The 26,367-nt window shown below is 38.2% G+C and overlaps 7 protein-coding genes across 7 annotated transcripts; 3 read left to right on the forward strand and 4 right to left on the reverse strand.

Moving 5' to 3' along the window:
- The first annotated feature begins 841 nt into the window (after window positions 1–841).
- Window positions 842–2,335, forward strand: LOC113530819 (transcription factor HES-5-like). The gene is made up of 2 exons (XM_026921160.3): window positions 842–1,096; window positions 1,212–2,335. The coding sequence occupies exons 1-2, from the start codon at window positions 842–844 to the stop codon at window positions 1,629–1,631; spliced, it is 675 nt and encodes a 224-aa protein (XP_026776961.2). The 3' UTR covers window positions 1,632–2,335.
- Window positions 2,336–3,804: 1,469 nt separating this feature from the next.
- On the reverse strand, window positions 3,805–5,586 carry LOC117599272 (transcription factor HES-5-like). The gene is made up of 2 exons (XM_034312011.2): window positions 5,332–5,586; window positions 3,805–5,216 (listed from the first exon to the last, which is right to left on the reverse strand). Exons 1-2 carry the CDS (start codon window positions 5,584–5,586, stop codon window positions 4,797–4,799), a joined length of 675 nt encoding a protein of 224 aa, XP_034167902.2. The 3' UTR covers window positions 3,805–4,796.
- Window positions 5,587–8,308: 2,722 nt separating this feature from the next.
- LOC113530835 (transcription factor HES-5-like) lies at window positions 8,309–9,946 on the reverse strand. The gene is made up of 2 exons (XM_026921191.3): window positions 9,692–9,946; window positions 8,309–9,579 (listed from the first exon to the last, which is right to left on the reverse strand). Exons 1-2 carry the CDS (start codon window positions 9,944–9,946, stop codon window positions 9,160–9,162), a joined length of 675 nt encoding a protein of 224 aa, XP_026776992.3. The 3' UTR covers window positions 8,309–9,159.
- A 1,359-nt stretch (window positions 9,947–11,305) lies between these two features.
- LOC113530826 (transcription factor HES-5-like) lies at window positions 11,306–12,983 on the forward strand. The gene is made up of 2 exons (XM_026921173.3): window positions 11,306–11,560; window positions 11,676–12,983. The coding sequence occupies exons 1-2, from the start codon at window positions 11,306–11,308 to the stop codon at window positions 12,093–12,095; spliced, it is 675 nt and encodes a 224-aa protein (XP_026776974.3). The 3' UTR covers window positions 12,096–12,983.
- Window positions 12,984–15,646: 2,663 nt separating this feature from the next.
- LOC113530854 (transcription factor HES-5-like) lies at window positions 15,647–17,113 on the reverse strand. Its single transcript, XM_026921216.3, has 2 exons — window positions 16,859–17,113; window positions 15,647–16,761 (listed from the first exon to the last, which is right to left on the reverse strand). Exons 1-2 carry the CDS (start codon window positions 17,111–17,113, stop codon window positions 16,345–16,347), a joined length of 672 nt encoding a protein of 223 aa, XP_026777017.3. The 3' UTR covers window positions 15,647–16,344.
- Window positions 17,114–18,936: 1,823 nt separating this feature from the next.
- On the reverse strand, window positions 18,937–20,360 carry LOC113530745 (transcription factor HES-5). Its single transcript, XM_026921035.3, has 2 exons — window positions 20,106–20,360; window positions 18,937–19,990 (listed from the first exon to the last, which is right to left on the reverse strand). Exons 1-2 carry the CDS (start codon window positions 20,358–20,360, stop codon window positions 19,571–19,573), a joined length of 675 nt encoding a protein of 224 aa, XP_026776836.3. The 3' UTR covers window positions 18,937–19,570.
- Window positions 20,361–24,528: 4,168 nt separating this feature from the next.
- Window positions 24,529–25,801, forward strand: her12 (hairy-related 12). The gene is made up of 2 exons (XM_026921034.3): window positions 24,529–24,662; window positions 24,783–25,801. Exons 1-2 carry the CDS (start codon window positions 24,594–24,596, stop codon window positions 25,179–25,181), a joined length of 468 nt encoding a protein of 155 aa, XP_026776835.1. The 5' UTR covers window positions 24,529–24,593; the 3' UTR covers window positions 25,182–25,801.
- Window positions 25,802–26,367: the final 566 nt, after the last annotated feature.

Genomic DNA, 26,367 nt, shown 5'->3' on the forward strand with positions numbered 1-26,367 from the left:
TGACTCATCTGTAATGGTAGTCATTATAGAATATAAAACTGCCTACTGCAAACCAGATCTCATTAGCACAGGCTGATGTTTGAAGATATCTGAGTCCCGCACACTGAGCGCAGATTGAGTAGTCTCTGGGTGGTAACCGAATGGACCACTCCAGATGGCTGGCCTGGAGGCCTGGAATAGGGGGGCTTACCGCTTTAGCTTTGTCTAATGGGCCACGCTTTCTTTGTGTTCAGTTTCAATGTCATGAATCTAGAAGTGTGGGAAGCCTTGTTGCAGCACGGCTCCCACATTCCCGCTGCTGAAACAAGAGCATGTGAACGAGAGATAGACAGCAGGCCAGACAGCTGTGTGTGTGTTTTAGGGGGCCAGTAAGTGTGATTGTGCTGAAAGAGGAGAAGTGTTCAAATGTGATCATTTAAAATTGAAAGGCATAGAGCACACTCTCACCCAGAAGCTTTGCTCTTGCTATATGAAAAAATAATGTTAAAAATTGAAGATGGAGGGAACGAAATGCAAAAGGATAAAATAAGTATTTCTTAAGAAGAATTTGTTGTATGTGATCATGTAATGTACACTATTATGTGATCAATAATCAATAGATAGATAGATAGATAGATAGATAGATAGATAGATAGATAGATAGGCTATGTTTTAGTATATTTGCAGTCAGTTGTTTTAATGTAAGAATTGGACACCCTGCTATCAAGCAGCTGCTTAAAAATCTACAAGGTCACTGGTTTCCCACATTCACACACCACTAAGCGTTTCACTGCCTGTCATCTTAAGACCCTTCACCTGCTCTCTTGAGAAAGATTCATTGTTTTCTAAGTAATTATTGAGCATGTGGCTGGTCCTCTGGTCTTTAGTCCCATCCGAGCTCCCCCATTGGCTGCAGACTGTGAGAACCTCCAGCAAACCCAGGACTCACACATTCATATGGAGATTAGAGAGTATAAATAGAGGAGGGAGAGAGAGAGAGCTCAGCACAGCTCAGATCTTCTCCTCACAGAGAGCTAACAGAAGAAACACAGCCATGGCTCCTACAATCACTGCATCAATCATCAACTCCAACCACCTTCTTCCACTTACTAATAAGGTAAATATACTAAACCATGACACTGTGTACAGTTTCATTTTACATTTTATCAAGAATTTGAACATTTAGATATATGATCAGTGTGATTAAACAAATACTTCTGTTCTGTCTGTAGCTGAGAAAGCCAATAGTGGAGAAGATGCGTAGAGAACGCATCAACAGCAGCATCGAGAAGCTCAAGTCTCTGCTGGGTGGAGAATTCCTAAAGCAACAGCCTGATTCCAGACAGGAGAAAGCCGACATCCTGGAGATGACAGTTTATTTCCTGAGACAGCAGCAGCAGTCACACAAGAAGTGGAGCTGCTCCACTGCAGCTGATGAAGGCTACAGCAGGTGTGTGCAGGAGGCCATCCACTTCCTGTCTCAGTGTCAAGTACACACTCAGTCCCAGAGAAGACTGCTGAGCCACTTTCTCACCATGCAGCCTTCCATGGAGAAGAGCAGAAGTGGCGTTCCTCAGCTCAGCTCTCCAGCCTGCCAGATCAGCAGCAAAGAGGAGACTCCAGGCTGCAGTGGCCTCTGGAGACCCTGGTAGAGCCGCATGGACACTTTACCATTAGGAAACCAGCTTACAAATGCCATATTGGCATTAACTACAGTTTCCTAAAGTGTGTTGGAATATTTTGTCCAACTTTTCATGGACAGAATATGACAAGGTGCTTTCCCTATGGGAACGCATGTGTAGATGTTTCCATCACTATGTTTTGTGAAACTTAAAAGAAAATTGCACATTTTAACTATGCAAGAAGAACATATTCTAAAATATTTTGTTTCTTTCTAAGAAACCACTTGCTACTGCTTTTTTATATCATCTCTTATTATATAAGAATTGTCTATTTGAATTATGAAACATGATTTTAATTTTGTTTAGGCTATTTCATCTGTTATTCATATCTAATATGAAGAATTAAGTGCAAAATATCTGTGATATTTTTAATACAGTTCTTTCGGCTCCAGTGCAATGCAACTGGAACATTTTGACTGTATAATTATTTAAGCATTTGTGATTTAAAAATACCTTTTTTCATTCTTGAGAATATTATTCATTTATCTACATTAGCTGGGTACACTCTTCAGGGAGGTAACTGCGGATGTAAAATTTTTCCAGACTGGAAATGACATGAGTTTGCCTTCAGTGAAGGTCTTGGATGATATGTTACTTTATTTGTGAGTACACAAAGTCATTCTTGCCAAAAAAAAGTCCTGAAAATAAATTGTCAAATTTGACAATCAATATTCTCTCAGTGAATGACTCATTTTATTCCTATATCTACTTCTATTTCCACCCTTTACATTAAACATCACTGTATACCATGTAAATATCAGCACCTATAACTTCACTGAATATTCAAGATTCAAGATTTTTATTTGTCGCATACACAATTATATACAGTATATAACTTGCAGTGAAATGGAAACCTGGCCTACTCCTCTTTAGACAGTGCATTAGATACTAAAGTAAAGTTAAAATTTAAAAATCATGAAATAAATAAGAAATAATAAGAAGTAAGATAAGAAATATGAAATATGTGTACAGGAATGTGCAAAAGGGATGTCCATTGTTGCATTCTGTGGTCTCAAATTAATGACTCAGCATTTTGTGCCTGAATGCAAATAAACACAGCAAATGAACTGAGACCCTTAAAATGCTCTACAAGCAAACTGTACTCAGACCACCTTTATTCATGTCAAATTAGTCTCAGTCCGGTTAACATTTGCTTGTAATTGTGGCATTAGCAATTATGTTATTGAGATGAAGTAGTTAGGCAGTAATAATAATAATATTAACAATACCTGTATATTACTATTGTAAGATATTTATTGTATGTATATAATTTATATGCCACTTACATGAGAGACACAAGTGGGTCTATAGCATAAAGCATGTGTGATGGTTCTCCAACAAAATTACTTCTCCTTGTTGTTTTCTTTTCTTTTTTCCAGACCCTTCTGATATTGGAACCATTTTGAATGACATCAATAATTATCCATAATTCAGTATTACACAGCCGGGTCTCTGAGTTTTAAAGAAGTTGTAGTGTGAACAACAAGTGGTCTGAGAGCTCATCATGGTAAAATGTAGTTTGTAGATAGTTCCCTTTCAGGTCCGCTTTAATATGGCTGAGTATGGTTCAAAACAAAGGAGTAAGCAACAATCAAGATATGCTGACGAGCATAGAAACACTCTTGCATCTGAATGATCTGAAACTAATGTCATTCTAATGTCATTCTGATCTAATGTCATTCTGCGTCTGCATAACCATCATGAATAGAGATCTGAAAGCACGAACTAGCTGTCACCGACTTAAACACACACATTTAAAAGTGCAGAATGGTTTGTTTTGGGGTTTTATTTTTAATTTATTCCTACTGCTCTTTATAACCTGCAATGCAGCCTCATCGATGGAACATTTCTAAATGTTGCTCTAATTTTAAAAGTACAATGAAATATTTAGTGTCAGTATAAAACTATAAAGACAGAAACCAAAGATGTGAATCATAATATACACTATGGGAAAGCAGTTCTTCAGGGGGTCTTTAAATAGAAACAGGTTCTTTACTTGGAACCTTCTATGAAAAGGAAAAACTCTACTTCTAAATAAAGATCTTTACAATTTCTCCCAGAAGGACAAACTCAAATACATTTCAGGGTTCCGATTTAACCGTTATTTCTATAAGCACGTGGAATGAATCATTCAGAGACCATACTGATTGCACTATTAGAATTTATTTTCATTATTTTAATAATAATTGTGATTCATACTCACACAATAAAGTACATGACCTTTAATGAAGGCAAAGTCATTTCCAGTTTGAACATTTTTAAATGTACAATTAAATAATTAAAGAAGTAAATAGCTTCTAATAAAAGTCAGAACTATCTTTTTTCTCACTCACATGAATGTATTGTAAACATGTTTATGCTGTACAGAAGTCAGCACCAGCATTACCTCTTACCAGATTACCTATCTTACTCCATTGGAGCTGGATTTGCTAGATTAGGAAACGTCACAGACATTTTGCACTCAAGGATCCAGAGTACAGATAATGAAAACCTTCAAAAAAAAGTTCAAACAAAAAAAACCTTAAAATTCTATTTCAAATAGAAAATACTTTCTTACACAATAAGTGAGGTTGTATGAAAACTAGAAAAAGTTTAATTGCTTGAAATTCAAACAATCCACAAATGCAGAAACTTTACACCCAATGTGGGTTTTAGTAATGCACTCAAAACTTGATGATTGTAATAATTCTTCTTGCATGGGAAGAAAATGTAATAGTTTCTGAAAACTTAGAAACATCTACATATGCTTTCTTGCAATGAAAGCAACTTAGATTTTGCACATGCAAAACTGTAAAATGTCCAACACTTTGGAAACCATAGTTAATGCCAATGTGACACTTAAAAATTAGTTTCTTAATGTAATTTCTCAATATGAGCATTTCATTACACATTCAATGTATAAAAAAACAAACAAAAAAAAAAAACAAGTAGGATGCAGCAGTGCTTCTTGCTTAGTAAATATATGGCACAGTCATAGAAAAATCTACACATGCTTTTCCAGTATGAAAGCACCTTGTCATACTTTGCCCATGAAAAGTTGGACAAAAACATTACAAAACACATTTAGGAAAACGTAGTTAATGCCAATGTGGCATTTGTAAGTTGGTTTCCTAATGGTAAAGTGTCCATGCGGCTCTACCAGGGTCTCCAGAGGCCACTGCAGCCTGGAGTCTCCTCTTTGCTGCTGATCTGGCAGGCTGGAGAGCTGAGCTGAGGAACGCCACTTCTGCTCTTCTCCATGGAAGGCTGCATGGTGAGGAAGTGGCTCAGCAGTCTTCTCTGGGACTGAGTGTGTACTTGACACTGAGACAGGAAGTGGATGGCCTCCTGCACACACCTGCTGTAGCCTTCATCAGCTGCAGTGGAGCAGCTCCACTTCTTGTGTGACTGCTGCTGCTGTCTCAGGAAATAAACTGTCATCTCCAGGATGTCGGCTTTCTCCTGTCTGGAATCAGGCTGTTGCTTTAGGAATTCTCCACCCAGCAGAGACTTGAGCTTCTCGATGCTGCTGTTGATGCGTTCTCTACGCATCTTCTCCACTATTGGCTTTCTCAGCTACAGATAGAACAGAAGTATTTGTTTAATCACACTGATCATATATATAAATGTTCAAATTCTTAATAAAATGTAAAATGAAATTGTACACAGTGTCATGGTTTAGTATATTTACCTTATTAGTAAGTGGAAGAAGGTGGTTGGAGTTGATGATTGATGCAGTGATTGTAGGAGCCATGGCTGTGTTTCTTCTGTTAGCTCTCTGTGAGGAGAAGATCTGAGCTGTGCTGAGCTCTCTCTCTCTCCCTCCTCTATTTATACTCTCTAATCTCCATATGAATGTGTGAGTCCTGGGTTTGCTGGAGGTTCTCACAGTCTGCAGCCAATGGGGGAGCTCGGATGGGACTAAAGACCAGAGGACCAGCCACATGCTCAGTGAAGTGTGTATTACTCAGGAAACAATGAGTCCATCTCTGGGCAGCAGGTGGAGGAGTGTCTAAAAGAGAGAGGTCTATGGGAAAGTGGAGACCTTGACTGAAAAGTGGTTCTGTCACTTGACATTACATGGTTGAGGCACGTGCCATGACAATGCATGTGTCACTCATATAGTTTATGTTTAACTAATGTAATATCATACATGTAAAATGTTTGTTTATTAAGATAAACAAAATATGTTTTTGTTTTACTTTAATTTGAAAGAATAAACAGAATACGAAAAATTCTGCACAATCTTACTTCTCTGTAAGATCCAGCTCCGTTGAAGTTCAGTGTTTTCATCAAGCAGTTCCAAATGATTGGCATTAGTACAAATACAGCCTATTTGGGTAAAAATGAGGAGAAATAATATTTAAAATGTATGTGTAGTTATGGAGAGAAGAAATAAAATAATCTGCATTTCTCTGGTTTCCTCACTCATTTTAAATGTATTATTCATAAAATAACTTTTATTATTGATTTAAGGATTTTTCGGTTCTAAAAGTATAACAAAGCTAGTGATTTTTGTTCATCAGACACTGTTGTCCTTTCTGACTGCTAAAGATAATTCTAGGTTTACAAGAAAGATGCGCACATCTGTAGAAAGTGTCTGATCCTGAGGGTTCTTTCTGAGAGTACATCTGCTCTATTTAATAAGGCACACGTCTATTCAGTGCTGGGGTTGTGAAGGGGGAGAGTGTGGGAAAGCTCTGGAGAGTGTAGTCTCAGTCCTGTATTATTCACAAAGGACTCACTTCAACTGTATGCACACTTCATGCAATTACTGCTGTAATTGTGATAGTGATGTATCTATGTCCTGTTGGAATTCGTGTTGCAATCTGCCTTGACATGAAAATTATTATAAGACACTTCAATATTTCAAGACTGTGTCTTTAGCTCTTCAAGGTTTCTTTAATACAACTTCAAATAGTTCCCAAATAAGTTGACTATGGAGCTCAACCTCTGGTTCGAAACACTGGCGCACACATGCACTCTGTATCTTAGAGTGACTCACACACTCGCTACCACACATAGATGTCCATCTGCTGCTAAGAGATGGACTTATTGTTTCCTAAGTAATGCACACTTCATTGAGCGTGTGGCTGAAACTTTTTTCACTAGTGGGCAGCTGGGTGTGTGTGTGTGTGTGTGTGTGTGTGTGTGTGTGTGTGTGTGTGGTAGAGAGCGTGTGGGAAAGTGGAAATTCTGACATTCTGCAGCCTGATGTTCAGAATCATACTAAGATTTTATTTAAGAAAATGGTTTTTAATCTATAGTCTATAATCTAGCTCCTATGGAATGAGATATACTGTTCATGAGACTTATGTTTGAGATCTGTTTTGTTTATGCACTGTCCTAAACATTTCTTACTGATGTACAGAAAAAGCAATGTTACTCATAATTTTGCTTTCAGTGAAAGTGCTCAATGTTATGTTGTCAGGATACTGAATTATCACTGCTAAAAATGTTTTGATACAATCAATATAATCTACAAGAATTCATACTAAGATACTAATTTACTTTTTTTCTTATTAATTAAAACCAACATAGCATGGCATTGCATTCTCACATTACATATGATGGCCTACAGTATTAGTAGAATAAATATTATTCAGTTGTACTGAATCCAGGTCGGACATTTAAATTAAGTAAAATAGGAATAAAGGCAGATTTATGTCTCCAACTGTACTTCAGATGAATGCAGGAGAAAGTGAAAGGTGCAGGAGTGAGACTGCATTCTCCAGAGCGTTCTCACACTTTCCTCATTCACAACATGAGAGCTGAATAGAAGTGTGCCTTTGGTTTGTTACCATTCGCTGGCTGTGTAATTCAATCATAGGGATACACTTCTGTTGTTTCACTAATGCCTCGCAGCTGTCTGTTCTGTGTGTATGAGGAAGCAGCATGAGAAATACAAATAGTCCTGACCTGAAAACAATAATCATAGCTTACAGCACCAAAACCACAGGGAAACCTGTTGCAATTTCATCATGACTATCACATGCAGTATGTGTGTGTTATATGCGGTTTAAACATGGTTTTCCATTCAAAACATGGGGTCTCTGCATTTTCATACACTAACATGACATCTCACAGCACATCCATTTTCCTGTTAACCTTGAGGGATGTTGTGGGTCATAAAAGTAAAGGTTTTAATAATTAACAACCTAAAAACCAATAGCAACTTTATTTTTTGTTCAGGTTTATTGATTTCTGGAGTCACATATGTGTTTAGGATGTTTAGGTGGATGGCATGAACTTTGATTGGTCTTTTGTCTAATTTACTGAGAGACATTAGACTACAATCTTCTGTAATGTTTTACATCACAGACATTGAGTTGTATGAAATGTTTTGTGCTGAGATTAATGTTGTTTATTAATGTTGGTTAATGTTGTACTTGTATAATGATATAGAAAGCTAAATGTATAGGTTGGATTAATATTGACATGAAGATCAGAAGACCTGAAAAATTCAGACCCGCTAGAGAACTACAGAATATTGCAAACTCTACCAGAAAACTAAAATAATTAACAATTATGGAATTATGTAGTGATGATAAGGATCATGCAAATGTATGTGAGTGGACTTATGAATTATGAAAGGAAATGCAAAAGATATTGCAAAAAAAGAATCATTCATAGACGGCATATTGATTGTATTATTGCATCATTGTTTATTTTCAGTATCTCTTTGTATACTCACAATGAAGTAACATAACATTCATGGCCTTCACTGAAGGCAAAGTAATATCCAGTCTGAAGATTTTTAAAAGTACAACTCAATATAGAGTGTACACAGCAAATGTAGCTTCTAATAAAAAAATCTTTTTTTTTTCAAAACCACAAAGAGGTTTTTTAAAAAAAATAAAATAAATGTATATCCACTACAGATGTACAGCATCTTACTCCACTGGAGTAGGATTTAATACATTAGGAAATGTCACAGGCATTTTGCTCTGAAGTGTCCAGATTAGTGATGAAGAATAAAAGTTGGAACAAAAACCTTAAATTTCTTTTTCAAATAGAAAATCTTTTTTTACACAGTAAGTTAGATCATATAAAAACTAGTAAATGATTAATTGCTTGAAAATTCAAACATTCTGCAAATGCAGAGAGTTTATACCCAATATGGGTTTTGTTAATGCACTCAACTCTCAATGAGAGTAATAATTCTTCTTGCACAATAAGAAGGTGGTATAGTTTCTAGCAGCTCAGTAACTCAGTATGAGAAATATCTTCCTATGCTTCCCTATAATGAAAGCAACTTGTCATATTTTGCACATGAAAAACTGTAAAAACATCAAAGTTTAAAACATCTTTGAAATAAGCAGCAGGCCTTCTTGCATAATAAGAATGTGGCACAGAAATAAAAATATCTACACATGCTATTCCAATATGAAAGCAACTTGTCATATTCTGTCCATGCAAAGTTGGACAAAAACATTACAAAACACATTTAGGAAACTGTAGTTAATGCCAATGTGGCATTTGTAAGCTGGTTTCCTAATGGTAAAGTGTCCATGCGGCTCTACCAGGGTCTCCAGAGGCCACTGCAGCCTGGAGTCTCCTCTTTGCTGCTGATCTGGCAGGCTGGAGAGCTGAGCTGAGGAACGCCACTTCTGCTCTTCTCCATGGAAGGCTGCATGGTGAGGAAGTGGCTCAGCAGTCTTCTCTGGGACTGAGTGTGTACTTGACACTGAGACAGGAAGTGGATGGCCTCCTGAACACACCTGCTGTAGCCTTCATCAGCTGCAGTGGAGCAGCTCCACTTCTTGTGTGACTGCTGCTGCTGTCTCAGGAAATAAACTGTCATCTCCAGGATGTCGGCTTTCTCCTGTCTGGAATCAGGCTGTTGCTTTAGGAATTCTCCACCCAGCAGAGACTTGAGCTTCTCGATGCTGCTGTTGATGCGTTCTCTACGCATCTTCTCCACTATTGGCTTTCTCAGCTACAGATAGAACAGAAGTATTTGTTAAAACACTGTTCAACTAAATAAATATTCAGATGTTAATAAAATGTGAAATGAAATTGCACACAATATCATGGTTTAGTATATTTACCTTATTAGTAAGTGGAAGAAGGTGGTTGGAGTTGATGATTGATGCAGTGATTGTAGGAGCCATGGCTGTGTTTCTTCTGTTAGCTCTCTGTGAGGAGAAGATCTGAGCTGTGCTGAGCTCTCTCTCTCTCCCTCCTCTATTTATACTCTCTAATCTCCATATGAATGTGTGAGTCCTGGGTTTGCTGGAGGTTCTCACAGTCTGCAGCCAATGGGGGAGCTCGGATGGGACTAAAGACCAGGGGACCAGCCACATGCTCAATGAAGTGTGTATTACTCAGGAAACAATGAGTCCATCTCTGGGCAGCAGATGGACATTTGGGTGTGTGTGGAAGAGAGAGTGTGGAAAAGTGGAGATTCTGATGTTCAGTCTAAGGTTCACAGTACAAGTGTGTGCAAATATCATCAGTCAAATATTTTGAGTCAGAAATTAGAATCCAAAGTTAAATAATTAGGGAGTAACTGTTTGAATTTACTTTAAAGACACATTGAAAAGCTAAAGGGACAATTTTGAGAGAGTATTTTGCCATGAAATATCCCAGTCTTTACTGAAAGATGTTGTGTACATAATAATCTTCATGTCAAAGAGGGTTGCAAGATTTCAACAGGACACCGACCTATCATGACAACAGTAAGTATAAAAAGTGTGCATACAACTGAAGTCAGTCCTAGATAAATAATACAGATGAATAATACAGGACTGAGACTGCACTCACCAGAGCTTTCCCACACTCACCCCATTCACAACCCCAGAGCTGAATAGACGTGTGCCTTATTAAGTGGACCACATGTCCAAAGAACTGAATAAAGACCCTCAGGATCAGCCAATTTGTATAGATGTGTGCTTTTCACTTGCTCGCAAACATACAATTACCCTTATCAAAGAAAAAAGATCAACAGTAACTGATGAACCAGATCGCCAGCTTTGTATGTAGTTAAAAATCCCTGAAATAAATCTTGAAATTCCTGCTTGTAGGAGAGAGTGACAAAACAGAGCTATACAGCAGAAAGCTCTATTACAGCATATTTAAATTGTTAATGTTATCAATTTATCCGTAATTGCACATGCATTATAAGTTAGTGTATTTAGAAACATATTTTAAACATCTCAATATATCTGTTTGAAACAAATAAAAGCAAAGTTGTATGTAATTTTCAGTTAAAAATAGCAACAAATTTAATTATTTTGACTTTTCCTTTCCACAAGTTCCATTGTGTTTATCCAAATAAGTGGCACGTGTACTAATCTCAGTCATTTAGAGTTGCTTTACCAAAATCTACTGAATGCAGATATTTCACTTAGCATGATGTAAAAAACGTTTAACATTTGTAGAATTGTTCATATACTGTGAAATAAAAAATATATACCTTCAGGAATTAAGAAAATTGAGTTGCTTTTATGAACAAATATTTTACATGTGTGATATTACAAATTTATGACATTACAATTTAAACCATATGAGTGACGCGTGCGTTGTCATGGCACGTGCCCATAATGTGACAGAGCTCAGGCAAGGTCTCCACTTTCCCAAAGACCTCTCTCTTTTAGACACTCCTCCACCTGCTGCCCAGAGATGGACTCATTGTTTCCTGAGTAATACACACTTCATTGAGCATGTGGCTGGTCCTCTGGCCTTTAGTCCCATCCGAGCTCCCCCATTGGCTGCAGACTGTGAGAACCTCCAGCAAACCCAGGACTCACACATTCATATGGAGATTAGAGAGTATAAATAGAGGAGGGAGAGAGAGAGAGCTCAGCACAGCTCAGATCTTCTCCTCACAGAGAGCTAACAGAAGAAACACAGCCATGGCTCCTACAATCACTGCATCAATCATCAACTCCAACCACCTTCTTCCACTTACTAATAAGGTAAATATACTAAACCATGACACTGTGTACAATTTCATTTTACATTTTATCAAGAATTCGAACATTTGTATATATGGCCAGTGTGATTAAACAAATACTTCTGTTCTGTCTGTAGCTGAGAAAGCCAATAGTGGAGAAGATGCGTAGAGAACGCATCAACAGCAGCATCGAGAAGCTCAAGTCTCTGCTGGGTGGAGAATTCCTAAAGCAACAGCCTGATTCCAGACAGGAGAAAGCCGACATCCTGGAGATGACAGTTTATTTCCTGAGACAGCAGCAGCAGTCACACAAGAAGTGGAGCTGCTCCACTGCAGCTGATGAAGGCTACAGCAGGTGTGTGCAGGAGGCCATCCACTTCCTGTCTCAGTGTCAAGTACACACTCAGTCCCAGAGAAGACTGCTGAGCCACTTCCTCACCATGCAGCCTTCCATGGAGAAGAGCAGAAGTGGCGTTCCTCAGCTCAGCTCTCCAGCCTGCCAGATCAGCAGCAAAGAGGAGACTCCAGGCTGCAGTGGCCTCTGGAGACCCTGGTAGAGCCGCATGGACACTTTACCATTAGGAAACCAACTTACAAATGCCATATTGGCATTAACTACAGTTTCCTAAAGTGTGTTGGAATATTTTGTCCAACTTTTCATGGACAGAATATGACAAGGTGCTTTCCCTATGGGAACGCATGTGTAGATGTTTCCATCACTATGTTTTGTGAAACTTAAAAGAAAATTGCACATTCTAACTATGCAAGAAGAACATATTCTAAAATATTATGTTTCTTTCTAAGAAAACACTACTGCTTTTGCTTTTGCTACTGCTTTTTTATATCATCTCTTATTATATAAGAATTGTCTATTTGAATTATGAAACATGATTTTAATTTTGTTTAGGCTATTTCATCTGTTATTCATATCTAGTATGAAGAATTAAGTGCAAAATATCTGTGATATTGGAAAAGCACAAGTAGATTTTTTTATTACTCTGCCACATTTTTACTATGCAAGAAGAACTGCTGCATCCTTCAAAGATGTTTTAAACTTTGAATTTATAAAGACAAGCTCATATTGGGTATAAACTTTTACTGTATTTGCAGTACATTTAAATTCTGCTTTCATTCACTGAAAGCTTTTGCTCATTTTTATATAAAGCAAAATAATTATCTAGAATCTAAACATTTGAGTGTGAAATGTCTGTGACATTCTGTGAAATATCTAGCTCCTATGGAATGAAACATTTGTAGTTCTGTGTTGTTTATACACTGATGCAAAATTGCTTTTTTTGATTGTGCAGAAAATGCATTGTTATTTGTAATTTTAAAATTCTCCAGACTGGAAATGATGAGACTTTGCCTTCAGTGAAGGTGATCAATGTTATGTTGTCAGGACACTGAATGACTATTGCCAAAAATGCTCTGAAAATAAATCAAAATTATATAATCAATATAATCTCAGTGAATTACTGAATGAATACCAGATATCATTTTTCTAATTGATTAAAAACAAATATGGCATAATTTCATGTCTAAAGAAGCAGTTCAGAGTTAAATGAGACATGATAGCCATCTGTGGCCGGGACTCAAGAGAGCAAAATTGGCCATGCTCTCAATGTGGGAACCATGGCATACTTTCTCTCTCTTGTCAGTCACAGTGACACAAACCAATCACGGGTGTCTGTGAGCTCATGTATGCAGAATAGAGTAGGTAACACTTTACGCTGCACCATGACGTAGCATGAGCAACAACTGGAAAAGATCTGGAGGTTGGCTTCAGGTGTCTCAGAGGAAGCACATGCTCACCCCAACCCTTCCCAGTTGATAGTTGCCATGTGATAGGGGAGAGTTAGCTTGTGGGTAAGTATTGGCAAGACCAGTTGGGGATGAAAATGGAGGGGGGGTAATAATAAAAGAACTCATTTGAGATTTGGCCTCACTGCACGATATTGTTATTTAATTAAGATATTACATCCTCATGACATTCTGAACTTACTGTTTGCTCCATCTTTAGCAGCATAATAGGCTAATTCAATGCATTCCAGTACTAAATCTTTCAAGCAATTCTTAAAGGAATTTAAAAGCCTTAGTAATGATTGAACATAGCTGTCATGTTAACAGCATATGGCTAATTAGCAGCCTAGCTTGTTTTTATGACTAACATGACCACACTAACAGTGATGTCAGAGAGAATATAAACTGCACTGTCTGTATCACCAAAAATGAAAATAAATAAATAAACACTAGCTACAGATAGCATCAGTAAGGTGACAGTTATTTTTGTAACCCCTAAATGAACAAAAAAATCCAATTTTTCATGATCTCCTTTCAAGTTATAAGTAAATTTTATTACTAATATGTTTTTGGTGTAGAGACTAAAACAGTCATCTAAAAATAACCAGGAAAGGCTGAGTGGAAATCTTATGCAAAGTATCACAAAGGCCATCAGTCCACCAAAAATAATGTGCATACAATAAATGCTGATAGCTGATCAGTGTTCAGTAACATTACAGCATTTGTGATAAGTTCAGACATGTTTGTCTCTTAATATGTAGATAGACTTCCAGAAACATGAAGCAAAGGATACATTCCCTGTGTGTATATTCACGTCAAAAATAGTCAAACAAGGTGACTACTATAGAGATCTAATAGGCAGAAATGGGAAAATAAGTATACATTCAATTATGATAGCAGCGCATACACATAAACAAGCCTTAAATACATGAAGCTACTTAGAGAGAGGTGCTCCTAATTGACTGGGCTGGTGGTTAATAGTGAAGTTGTAGCCTGCTATGACATGCACTGCATTGTATTCACCCTGCATTACACTGCATCTGTATCCCCCCTCCTTGAACTTTTGTGAGTGGCTAAGGAGACTATTAGTCAGTGAAGCAACCAAGAGGCCAAGGATAACTATGAAGTCATGAGAAGAAGCAAGAACAAAGCCATTTTTAAAAAAAAAGCCTGTCTGGAGAATAAGCAAAAATGTGTAATAACTTTCTCTGGTCTGATGAGACCAAAATGGACACTGCTGGCCTTGTCACTAAATGCCACATTTGATGGAAACCAAACACTGCTCATCACCCTGAGACCATCATCCCCACAGTGAAGCATGATGGTGGCAGCATCATGTTATTGGGATGCTTTTCATCAGCAGGGACTGGGAAACTGGTAAAGGTTACAGGCAAGATGGATAATCAAATACAGGGCCATCGTAGAAGAAAATATGTCCTAGTCTGAAACAGATTTGAGACTGGGCTGGAGGTTTCCCTTCAAACAGGATGCCCACTGTAAGCATACTGGCAGAGCTACACTGGAGTAGCTCAAGACCAAGAACCTGAATGTGTTCAAATGGCTCAGGTATGCAACCAACATATTTCAGTTTTTCTGTTTAATTAACCTTTGTGTTATATGTCTATATATATATACATATATAAATTTTTTTTGCACTTTCAAAGGCTAGAAATCCCAATTAAGTCCATTTAAAATTATCCCAAAAAGGGATGCATACTTATGCAAGAGTGAATACTTGTGTAGAAGATCTGAGCTGTACAGTCCAAGAGAGACTATAGAAACTACAGAGACTATAGAAACTAAACTAAACTAAGTGCTTTGAACATTTCCTACATTTAAGACAGTTGTTTTATCCTGGTCAGGGTCATGGTGGATCTGGAGCCAATTGCAGGAACAGTGGACATGAGGTGGGAATACACCCTGAATGGGACTCCAGTGCATCACAGGGTACCATACACATACATTCACATACTCATTCATACCTAGGGGTCATTTAGCATAGCCAGTCCACCTACTGAATGGTTTTTTTGGGAGGTGGAAGAAATCTGTAGAACCAAGAGGAAACCCACACAGACATGGGGAGAACACACACAGAAACTTTACACAGAGCTCAGGATTGATCCAAGGACCCTGGAGCTGTAAAGGAGCAACACTCCCCATTGTGCCACTGTGCTGCCTCACTAGTAATTATTATTTATCCAATTAGTGCTGTAGAGCTTCAGGAAAAGTCATTCTGACCTGCTTCTATGGAAATAAAATTATGCTGTGTATTTTTATCAATAGTAAAAAAGATTTCAAAATTTCAATATTGATTGTGTCATCAAAATTTATTTTCAGAACATTTTTGGCAATAATAATTCAGCATCCTGACAGTGTAACATTGATCACTTTCACTGAAGGCAAACTCATCATTTTCAGTCTGAAGAATTTTAAAATTCCAAGCAACACTGCATTCTCTGCACAATCAGAAAATAATTTTACACCAGTGTATAAACAACACAGAACTCAAACACAAGTTTTATTTATATTTCACTCCATAGGAGTTAGACATACACTATCAGGGAATGTCACAGACATTTCACACTCAAATGTTAAGGTCATAGATGAACATTACTTTGCTCAAATTAATGTTAATGTCCCCTTTCAAACAGACATATTCTTACACAATAAGAGATAAAATCTGAAAATGAGCAAAAGCTTTCACGAATTGAAAGCATAATTTTATAATGTACTACAAATGTAGAACGTTTATACTCAATACGAGCTTTTCCTTATACATTCAAAGTATAAAACATATTTGAAGGATGCAGCAGTTCTTCTTGCATAGTAAGAATGTCGGCACAGTAATGGAAAAATCTACACAAGCTTTTCTAATATGAAAGCAACTTGTCATATTTTGTCCATGAAAAGTTGGACAAAAATATTCTAACACATTTAGGAAACTGTAGTTAATGCCAATATGGCATTTGTAAGTTGGTTTCCTAATGGTAAAGTGTCCATGCGGCTCTACCAGGGTCTCCAGAGGCCACTGCAGCCTGGAGTCTCCTCTTTGCTGCTGATCTGGCAGGCTGGAGAGCTGAGCTGAGGAACACCACTTCTGCTCTCCATGGAAGGCTGCATGGTGAGGAAGTGGCTCAGCAGTCTTCTCTGGGACTGAGTGTGTACTTGACACTGAGACAGGAAGTGGATGGCCTCCTGCACACACCTGCTGTAGCCTTCATCAGCTGCAGTGGAGCAGCTCCACTTCTTGTGTGACTGCTGCTGCTGTCTCAGGAAATAAACTGTCATCTCCAGGATGTCGGCTTTCTCCTGTCTGGAATCAGGCTGTTGCTTTAGGAATTCTCCACCCAGCAGAGACTTGAGCTTCTCGATGCTGCTGTTGATGCGTTCTCTACGCATCTTCTCCACTATTGGCTTTCTCAGCTACAGACAGAACAGAAGTATTTGTTTAATCACACTGATCATATATATAAAAAACCTTAATAGAATTGCACACAATATCATGGTTTAGTATATTTACCTTATTAGTAAGTGGAAGAAGGTGGTTGGAGTTGATGATTGATGCAGTGATTGTAGGAGCCATGGCTGTGTTTCTTCTGTTAGCTCTCTGTGAGGAGAAGATCTGAGCTGTGCTGAGCTCTCTCTCTCTCCCTCCTCTATTTATACTCTCTAATCTCCATATGAATGTGTGAGTCCTGGGTTTGCTGGAGGTTCTCACAGTCTGCAGCCAATGGGGGAGCTCGGATGGGACTAAAGGCCAGAGGACCAGCCACATGCTCAATGAAGTGTGTATTACTCAGGAAACAATGAGTCCATCTCTGGGCAGCAGGTGGAGGAGTGTCTAAAAGAGAGAGGTCTTTGGGAAAGTGGAGACCTCGACATTATGGTTTTCATTGGTACATGGCACGTGGCACTACTACGTAAGGACTAGCACACACCAGCCCGTGTTGTTCTATGAAATTAATCCATGCTGCGGTAGTGTGATATTTACCACCCCAAAGCAGATTATTTTCATATAACAGCACGGCTCATTTGTTTTCATGTTTTCATAAAAATATAGTGTTTGGGTCTGTTATATTTTTTATCCACATAGATTATATAAAACTGTTTTGATTTAAGTTAAAAAAAAAAAGGTTGCCTGAGACAGATTATAAAGCAACAGTGCTCAAGAATACTTAACAGTTCTCGGAAATAAGATGTGGAATATCAATAATCAAAATGCCAGCTAACATGAGAAGGGTTGCAACTCTGTGTCTTGAAGTTCATATAATACTGTCACATCCAGGGACTGAATTCATCATAGAAGTTGTTCCAATGACAAAGTGAGTTTCCAGAGGTAGGATTATTACAGAAATGTATATTTTAAAGATATTTTTAAGATATTACTTGCTTTATCTCTAGGGTCTAGAGACAATCTAAGTGGCCACAGGTTCACTTGCCAGCGCAGGATCACATACTGGCTTTGGCATTAGACGTGACAATGAGTCTAATGGGTCAAAATTTTAGGAGTGATGACTGGCTGAGACAGTTTGTAACCCGAGGCTGTGGAACTATCCCACATGATAAAGGAGTGGATGTGGATTTGTTTTTAGAAAAATTGTAAGAATTTATTCATTTGTTGGTTCATTTATTTGTTTGTTTGTTTGTTTTAGTTTTTCCATTTGCAGTTTCAGACATTAATATTTAGTTCAGCTGACATTATACATCACTTTCTTGGCAGCACAGTATCAAACAAAATATGACCAATTTGTTTTCGATTTTAAATTAATGTTTTTTGAAATGAAATGTTGAAATACGTATGATGGTATTATTTAGGTGAATGTTGAAAGACAAAAAGTGGTATCAGATTTTTTTGACTAAACTATATATTTAACTGAATATACTGTACTATATTCTGTATGTGGCTATAAAAAAATTTCGAAGAGACGTTGTAATCTCTATGGTGTGTCTGAACGTTTTTTACTTTAAGCACCCACTGTTATTCTGCTATTAGGTCAAATCACCATGTGGCCTATTTTACACAGATGTTATACAACTATACTGGTGTGTTATTGGTCTTAATATTAGATATATTTTCAAAAGCGTTAGCCATATCATCAGATGATTGCAAGCTGAATCCCAACGATATCTGTGATCGGAAATCCAAGAGAGCAAACCTGGCCCTGCACTCAGAGTGGCTGGGATGGCATTAATATCCTGTCAGTCATACTGACACGATCCAACCATGGGAGCCTGTGAGCTAATGAATGCAGAAGAGGACAGATAGAGCATTCCTCTGAGTGTGTTCAGCTGCCTTGTGACGTAGCATGAGTTTGAAAAGATGCCATAGCTGGCTTAATGTGTCTCTGAGGAAGCACGTGTTAGCCTTCACCCTCCCCACATGATAGTTGTCATGTGATTGCGGAGAGCTAGCTAGTGGGTGGGAATTCGCAAATGACTGCATTCGGTGTTAATAGGGTGAAAATATAGTAGATGTTCTGAATATGAAGGAATAAAATTTTTTAATGTAGTTTTTTATTGTGATCTGTGTTCGATGATCAAAATAAAAGTTACTATAAATAGAAATGAAAATTGAATGGAAATTATACATAAAGAGCATTTTGATTGTATCATTTGATTTTATTTTGAGAACATATTGACACAATAATTTTGCATCTTATATAAGGTTACAAATAAGACAACATTTATGCCTTCACTGAAGGCAAATTCAAGTTATTTCCAGGGTGGATAACTGTAGTCTCACAATTAACTCACTAAAAATTGCACAAAGCTAATGTAGCTAAAGGAATAAAGCACATGCCAAACCATGTATTTTTCCAATCAACAAGAATTGTTGGCCCTGGTTGGTTCAATATTATAGAAGAACAATAATTTGTTCAAATAAAATCCCTAATATATATTTCATAAAGATGTTTTCTTACACAGTAAGAATTATAATACAAGAAGAAGCAAAAGCTTTCATCAAATGATATCAGACTTCAAACATTCTGCAAATGCAGAGACCTAATACCCAATATGGGCATTCTGTATACATAAAGATTTTGGAAAATCCTTGAAAGATGCAGCAATTCGTCTTGGTTTCCAAAATACATAGTGATGGAAACATCTACACATGTCATATTTTGTCCATGAAAAGTTGGACAAAATATTCTAACACACTTTAGGAAAACGTAGTTAATGCCAATGTGGCATTTGTAAGCTGGTTTCCTAATGGTAAAGTGTCCATGCGGCTCTACCAGGGTCTCCAGAGGCCACTGCAGCCTGGAGTCTCCTCTTTGCTGCTGATCTGGCAGGCTGGAGAGCTGAGCTGAGGAACGCCACTTCTGCTCTTCTCCATGGAAGGCTGCATGGTGAGGAAGTGGCTCAGCAGTCTTCTCTGGGACTGAGTGTGTACTTGACACTGAGACAGGAAGTGGATGGCCTCCTGCACACACCTGCTGTAGCCTTCATCAGCTGCAGAGGAGCAGCTCCACTTCTTGTGTGACTGCTGCTGCTGTCTCAGGAAATAAACTGTCATCTCCAGGATGTCGGCTTTCTCCTGTCTGGAATCAGGCTGTTGCTTTAGGAATTCTCCACCCAGCAGAGACTTGAGCTTCTCGATGCTGCTGTTGATGCGTTCTCTACGCATCTTCTCCACTATTGGCTTTCTCAGCTACAGATAGAACAGAAGTATTTGTTTAATCACACTGGCCATATATATAAATGTTCAAATTCTTGATAAAATGTCAAATGAAATTGTACACAGTGTCATGGTTTAGTATATTTACCTTATTAGTAAGTGGAAGAAGGTGGTTGGAGTTGATGATTGATGCAGTGATTGTAGGAGCCATGGCTGTGTTTCTTCTGTTAGCTCTGTGTGAGGAGAAGATCTGAGCTGTGCTGAGCTCTCTCTCTCTCCCTCCTCTATTTATACTCTCTAATCTCCATATGAATGTGTGAGTCCTGGGTTTGCTGGAGGTTCTCACAGTCTGCAGCCAATGGGGGAGCTCGGAAGGGACTAAAGGCCAGAGGACTGACCACATGCTCAATGACGTGTGTATTACAGAGGAAACAATGAGTCCATCTCTGGGCAGCAGGTGGACAGCTGGGTGTGTGTGGAAGAGAGTGTGTGGGAAAGTGAAGATTCCACCACTCTCTCGACTGTAATAAGACCATAATGAGAGTGTGCGTAAACATTCCACCATGTGCTTTCAACAAGTAAGATATCCATTCTGATAGAGATCCATTACATGGATGGAAATGTTTACATGGCACATTAAAGAAACATTCAAGAGTCTTGAAAACGTATAGTTTTATTAAACACTTAAAAAATTGTCCACATAATAATCATTACTGTCAAAGAGGGTCATGATAACACCAAGTTGCAACACGGCATACTGTACAGTATATCTACCAATACATCAGTAAAAAGTTATAATAAGTGGATAACTGTTACTAAAGAAATTTTGTCTCTGGATGAGGAAGCCAGTAGTGGAGAAAATGCATAGCGAATTGAGAATGCTGCTATTGATGTGTATCCCAGGTCAAGAATTCCCAAAGAACTGAATGGCAAGTGTTTGAATACAGGTCTGCATGAGTTTCCAACACTCTGCACATTCACGCTATGAGAGCGCTGTGAATATGGGCTTCGTTGTATGTTCAAGCTTTATTCCCTAAAAATAAATCTATAGCATGCTCTGCTGGAGGTCTATCAGACACATTTTTTTATTTATTTTCTCTGGTGCAGAGACATTGACAAGTGCCAAATTATAGATCGTCACAAAAAAAAAAAAAAAAGAAAAAGAAATAAGTGACATTGCAACTGTTTTGACTTTTCTTTATGTGAATATTGTCTCTTCCTTTTCAGTTATTCTTAGCTGCTTGACACTGAAAACATCGATTTCCGACGAGGGGTCACACATCCATTGTCCGTGTGTGTGTCAAAGAAGTGTGGGAAAGCCTTAGAGACTGCAGTTGCTACACTTGCACTAATTACTCAACATAATCTCAGAAACATGACCCATACTCATGACTCACGTGTGGTTAAGACAAAAAATCTACAAATAAGAGACAATAAATCTGCAAATAAGAGACAATAAATCTGCAAATAAGAGCAGAAAGTAAATGTTTAGGTCCTCTTTACTAAATTGTGTGTGAACGTGTATCATATATTTTAGCGTGAGAGATTTATAGTATTTGTAGTACCAAAAACTACAAAGTCCCATTGCTGTATTTTTAATGTTGACCACATTGGTTTGATTTAAGTTTACGGTCTATTTTAGAGAATCTGAATAATTTCAAATGTCAATCTGAATAAATGCATTGAAAAATAGCATTATATTATTATTTTATATAATTTAGATAAATATGCTACATTTCTTTCCTTTATGTTTTATATATAGAGGCAGTACACTGGTTCTGGGTTTTGAAGCCCTGTATATGCTGTTAAAGAATGTTAGAAATCTTGGGAAAGGCTTGGGAACACATCAGCTCTTCGGGTCCAGATGGTCTTGCTGCGTAAAGCTCACCCTTAAACAAAGGGAGATCAAACACCGTGGCTAATGTGATGTGTAACAAGACACACTTCTTTTGTCTCCTTATTGAGGGTAGACTGTGGGAAAGGGAAGATAGGCCTCTCACACAGACTTCATGGGAATCTCACTATATCGTTGTCTCTAAACAATTGCATTTTATGGTTACACATTCAGGATGCACACACATGTATATAATCAATAAAGTGTATTTTAAGATTTAAATGTGGAAAAACTCACAAATGTACCAACCTGACCAATGATTTTTTTATATTCAAAAAAATTAATGATTAATCTAAATTGTCCAGTGTTGACTGAACATAAACGGTCACAATAAAATAATAACAAAGGAAAACTCTTCTTTCATGTTTTCATATTGACTGGGGCATCCACCTGGCCAGTTATTGTGTTTGTAGCCAAACAGTGAATCAATTATCATTTCTGATGGACTATTCAGTGCACTAGTGTGCTCCCGGGGTTATTTAATCTGTGACTGCACATAGGATGGTGGGAACCTCAGCAAAGGTCCTTGGCCTTGGAATGACCCCATGTTGTCTGTGCATTATAAATAGCTTCACAGGTTATCCACTATGGACCAACACAGGGGTCCAAGAGAACAATCAGGCTTGCTTTTAAGGCAGTACATCCTAGTAAATTCCAGTAATGCCAGTACATTCTTGATGTTAATACAGTGAGTGTTTTATATGTTTGTATAAAAGTGAAATGTCCAAGATGTCATTTGACTAAATCCAATTAATAAACAAACCGTCTCATAGATGTCCATATTAAACAAATCAAAATGGAGCCAAATTATCACCTCTACTACTTTTAAATACAATTCCACCTTCAAACTTTTTTTTTTTTTTTTTGGCTACACCTTCTATCTGATCCTGATCCTTGTATATACTAAACTGCATGCTGAGGAAGAAAGTTCTTCTGTCTTCAAGATTAGTTTGCAGATTTGATTGTGAATTTGTGTGTTGATCGACAGTGATCAGAGCTACACTGATTCTCAGGACTGCAAAGCTTAGAAAGCAGGCCTAGCATTTTCCCACACTCAGCCAGGCGTTTGTGAAACAAAAGCCATGCCTCTGCTCCCTTTGAGCAAGCAGACAGTGTGTCTGGTGCTGATGGTGAGGAGCGCGGGAGGCACATGCACTAATCTGAGAGCAGATGCACTGCAGAACAGCAGCACAGCTCCCATGCGCTACCTTTAACAGCAATCTGTCACTGCGCGAAATGGAAGCCACCTTCTCGCTCAGACGAGCATTAGCGTTATTTCTTTCAAACCTAGGTGTGATGGCATTTTCCGCCCACTCGCGTGCCGCACGCACGGGCATTTCCGGAAGCAGGCACGTGGGTGTCACAGCGCCGCGACTTCAGGCTCGAGCCCAAACGGCTCGCGCGACACACGCTGTAAAAAGCATGACACTATTTAGTGTGTTTATGGAGGGACCTGGGAGGTGTTTGTAGGTTCTGCGTAATAACAATGAGTTCAAGTAGTTTTTATGAGCTAAATCTTTATATAAACCAAGCAACAGTGATCAGGCTGTGTGTTTGCAGCTGTGCGCGAGCCTCTTTAATGTGCACACTTCAACCACGTGCCATTATCACACCCGCGTGTTAGTCACGCTCCTGTGAGCTGAGTGCTCGAAATGCTGTAGCCTATAGGACATGAAAGGGAAATTACTGCTCTCTCTCTCTCTCTCTCTCTCTCTCTGAAACACTATCACTTTAAATGTTTTAAACATTGTATTGTACTAATGGAAGTACAGTTCTGGGCAAAAAAATGGGCCTAAAATTGCAAAATATTAGGTTTTAATGGTCTTAACAACAAACCATTGGTCAGGAAATTAGCAAGAATTAAACAGATAAAGGAAGTTAGTATATGAGCTTTTCCCTTTGATTTCTTTAAATGTTGAAGCCTTGTGGTCTTTGATGGGCTGCATGAGGTGTGGCAGATAACCTAATAATGACTAATCTTTTAAGAAAAAAAAAACAACAGAATTTCCTACACTCAGACATGTGTTAGTTAGATTGATTATGATTTTCCCTTTGCCTATAAGAAGATTATATAAGTGATTATATAAGTGTGTTTCTAGCTTCACAGTTCACTATGCATTTGTTTAATTCTTGCTCATTTCTTGACCAATGATTTGTTGTTAAGACCATTAAAAGCTTAATATTTGCCTTTTTTTTCTTTCCCAGGAGTGTATTATGCACTAGCCTATGAGCATTATACACACAACCAGAATTGCACTAGAAATCAAGCCATTCAGTTGTGCACTGATTAAAAAGAGAAACTTAGATCTAGTCAGGAACAAAATGATTATTTTAGTTCTCTAATATTTAATTCATATTAGCCCTGGTGTAGGCTGCACAGAATATTCAGAAATCTTCAAAATCATCTGATCTAGGCTACTCATGAAAAGCAAAACAGCCAAATGTCTTCTAGCACCAAAACTTTCCCAGGGCTTATGAGAAAGTTCTCAGATAATAACAGTGGCACGCCTCTGATACCTTGGGAAACTTTCACCCGGCAGAAGACAAGCAGCCGGCTAACCGTAAAGTGAATGTCTCCTATTGTTGTGATGAGCCAACCCTCTGCTCTTGGAGTGTGGGAAAAGCAATCCAGCACAAGCCACATGGCTTTGTCATGGAAATGGCCAGCTATAAATACAGGGCACTGACCCTCACACAATCGAAAAAACTCACTTTGCAGCCGAGGAAGACACAGAAACCAGCATGGCTCCACACTCAGCTATACTTTCCACCTTTGACCACCTGAGATTTACTGATAAAGACAAATTTAAGGTATTTTTTTTTCTTTTTGTTATAATTGTTATAATTTTTATTCCTAAAATCTATTTTTTGCATTGTTTATGTTCTGACTTAAATTTTGTTCTAACCAAACACTGTCTTTTCTACTTACAGCTGAGAAAGCCAATGGTAGAAAAGATGCGCCGAGACCGCATCAACAATTGCATCGATCAGCTGAAGAAGCTGTTGGAGAAGGAACTCTGCAGCCAAGACCCAAACACCAAGCTGGAGAAAGCTGACATCCTGGAGATGACCGTCAGCTTTCTGAAGCAGCAGCAGAGGCTTCCGGGAGCACTGGCTCAGAGAGACTATAACCAAGGCTACTCTCAGTGCTGGAGGGAGTCTCTGCATTTCCTTAACATCCACTCCAACAGAGGACAATCTACCCAGGAGGTCCAACAGATCCACCAGAGATCCAGCACAGAGCTCAGCCACAGCTTATCTGTGCACAGCTCCAAACATAGCCATGCCACTCAACAGCAACCCGGCAGGCCTGTCTGGAGGCCCTGGTAGAAACATGGAGGACTGAAAAACCTGAGGAACAGTGATGTTCATGTCCCTCAAGAAAGTAGGAGATATTAATTTCCACAATTTAAGTGTTGCCATCATATTGATTGGTGAAACCTTGTGTTTTTTTGTGTCATCAATGAGACAGAAGACTTTTTAAAGACTGTGGCCTTATTAGATATAGATGTTTCCTCCATGTATCATTTATTCTAAGTTTTATTTTCTTCTTTTTACTTTTATTTTCTAGAGCAAATGGTCTGTACATGGTTTGTGTGATGTCTGTGTATTTAACTACAGTTAACTCCAGTGGAGTCTATATGGTATGCAAATCAGATCTATGAATTTGTGTTGTATTTCCAGGTGTTTCGGAGAATATTTCTCATTGTGTTGCGAGTGCAGCACAATATGTTAAATTACAATTAAGGGAAACTTTGATAAAGGATCCAATCCATTGTGTGTGAGAGTGTGTGTGTGAGAGTGTGTGTGTGTGTGCGTGCGTGTATGCATATTGTACTTAACATATCTTGTGTTTTAACATATTTTTATGATTCCTTTTGTAAGCTCTTATATCTTTGTTAATAATTTTATTTTGCAAATAAAATATTCACTGTCTGGAATTAATTTTATATGAAGTGTTTTGGCCCTTTATTGACCTCTAGACACCTTTTTAAAAACAAAACATTTGGTTTTGTAGGATTGAAATTTTCCTTCAGTTCAAACCTCAACCATATCTGCTGCATTTTAAAGAAAAGAAAAGTTTAAACTGGCTTTCAAGGACTACATAATAGATTATATGAGGATTTATTTCCTTACAACCGAAAACACAGCAAAACATCATTTCAGACCCTAAAGCAGTCACTATACTAGCATAAGCACAGATGTTGTCTTGCATGCAGCCTCTCTCCTACAGGCACACGTCTATTGTTTTAGCCTCCTGAGAATATTGCACACTGAATAGGAGAGTAGTGTGGGAAACACACTCAATCAGCCTACTCACACACTCTGCAGTCAATGGCGGTGACCTCCTCTCTTCATCTTGTCATCTGCCTCTGGTGACTAAGTGCTTGTGTGTGTATGGAGTGACAAATGGAGATGGATAAGGTAATACAGACTGTATGATTATATTGATGGAAAGCAAAGACATATGATACCTGGTGTACTGTTACTGTCTTCAGAGCTAATACTAAGCAGT

The sequence above is a fragment of the Pangasianodon hypophthalmus genome, chromosome 16 (genome assembly GCF_027358585.1).
Source record: "Pangasianodon hypophthalmus isolate fPanHyp1 chromosome 16, fPanHyp1.pri, whole genome shotgun sequence".
In the NCBI taxonomy this organism is placed as follows: Eukaryota; Metazoa; Chordata; class Actinopteri; order Siluriformes; family Pangasiidae; genus Pangasianodon; species Pangasianodon hypophthalmus.

What these genes read in the sequence shown, in the direction of transcription:
- LOC113530819 (XM_026921160.3), top strand. Translation starts at nt 842, where the DNA reads ATGTGGCTGGTCCTCTGGTCTTTAGTCCCATCCGAGCTCCCCCATTGG. An exon ending in TTCTTCCACTTACTAATAAG is followed by an intron (nt 1,097 to 1,211) that starts GTAAATATACTA and finishes TTCTGTCTGTAG; the next exon opens with CTGAGAAAGCCAATAGTGGA.
- LOC117599272 (XM_034312011.2), bottom strand. Translation starts at nt 5,586, where the DNA reads ATGTGGCTGGTCCTCTGGTCTTTAGTCCCATCCGAGCTCCCCCATTGG. An exon ending in TTCTTCCACTTACTAATAAG is followed by an intron (nt 5,217 to 5,331) that starts GTAAATATACTA and finishes TTCTATCTGTAG; the next exon opens with CTGAGAAAGCCAATAGTGGA.
- LOC113530835 (XM_026921191.3), bottom strand. Translation starts at nt 9,946, where the DNA reads ATGTGGCTGGTCCCCTGGTCTTTAGTCCCATCCGAGCTCCCCCATTGG. An exon ending in TTCTTCCACTTACTAATAAG is followed by an intron (nt 9,580 to 9,691) that starts GTAAATATACTA and finishes TTCTATCTGTAG; the next exon opens with CTGAGAAAGCCAATAGTGGA.
- LOC113530826 (XM_026921173.3), top strand. Translation starts at nt 11,306, where the DNA reads ATGTGGCTGGTCCTCTGGCCTTTAGTCCCATCCGAGCTCCCCCATTGG. An exon ending in TTCTTCCACTTACTAATAAG is followed by an intron (nt 11,561 to 11,675) that starts GTAAATATACTA and finishes TTCTGTCTGTAG; the next exon opens with CTGAGAAAGCCAATAGTGGA.
- LOC113530854 (XM_026921216.3), bottom strand. Translation starts at nt 17,113, where the DNA reads ATGTGGCTGGTCCTCTGGCCTTTAGTCCCATCCGAGCTCCCCCATTGG. An exon ending in TTCTTCCACTTACTAATAAG is followed by an intron (nt 16,762 to 16,858) that starts GTAAATATACTA and finishes TTCTGTCTGTAG; the next exon opens with CTGAGAAAGCCAATAGTGGA.
- LOC113530745 (XM_026921035.3), bottom strand. Translation starts at nt 20,360, where the DNA reads ATGTGGTCAGTCCTCTGGCCTTTAGTCCCTTCCGAGCTCCCCCATTGG. An exon ending in TTCTTCCACTTACTAATAAG is followed by an intron (nt 19,991 to 20,105) that starts GTAAATATACTA and finishes TTCTATCTGTAG; the next exon opens with CTGAGAAAGCCAATAGTGGA.
- her12 (XM_026921034.3), top strand. Translation starts at nt 24,594, where the DNA reads ATGGCTCCACACTCAGCTATACTTTCCACCTTTGACCACCTGAGATTT. An exon ending in CTGATAAAGACAAATTTAAG is followed by an intron (nt 24,663 to 24,782) that starts GTATTTTTTTTT and finishes TTCTACTTACAG; the next exon opens with CTGAGAAAGCCAATGGTAGA.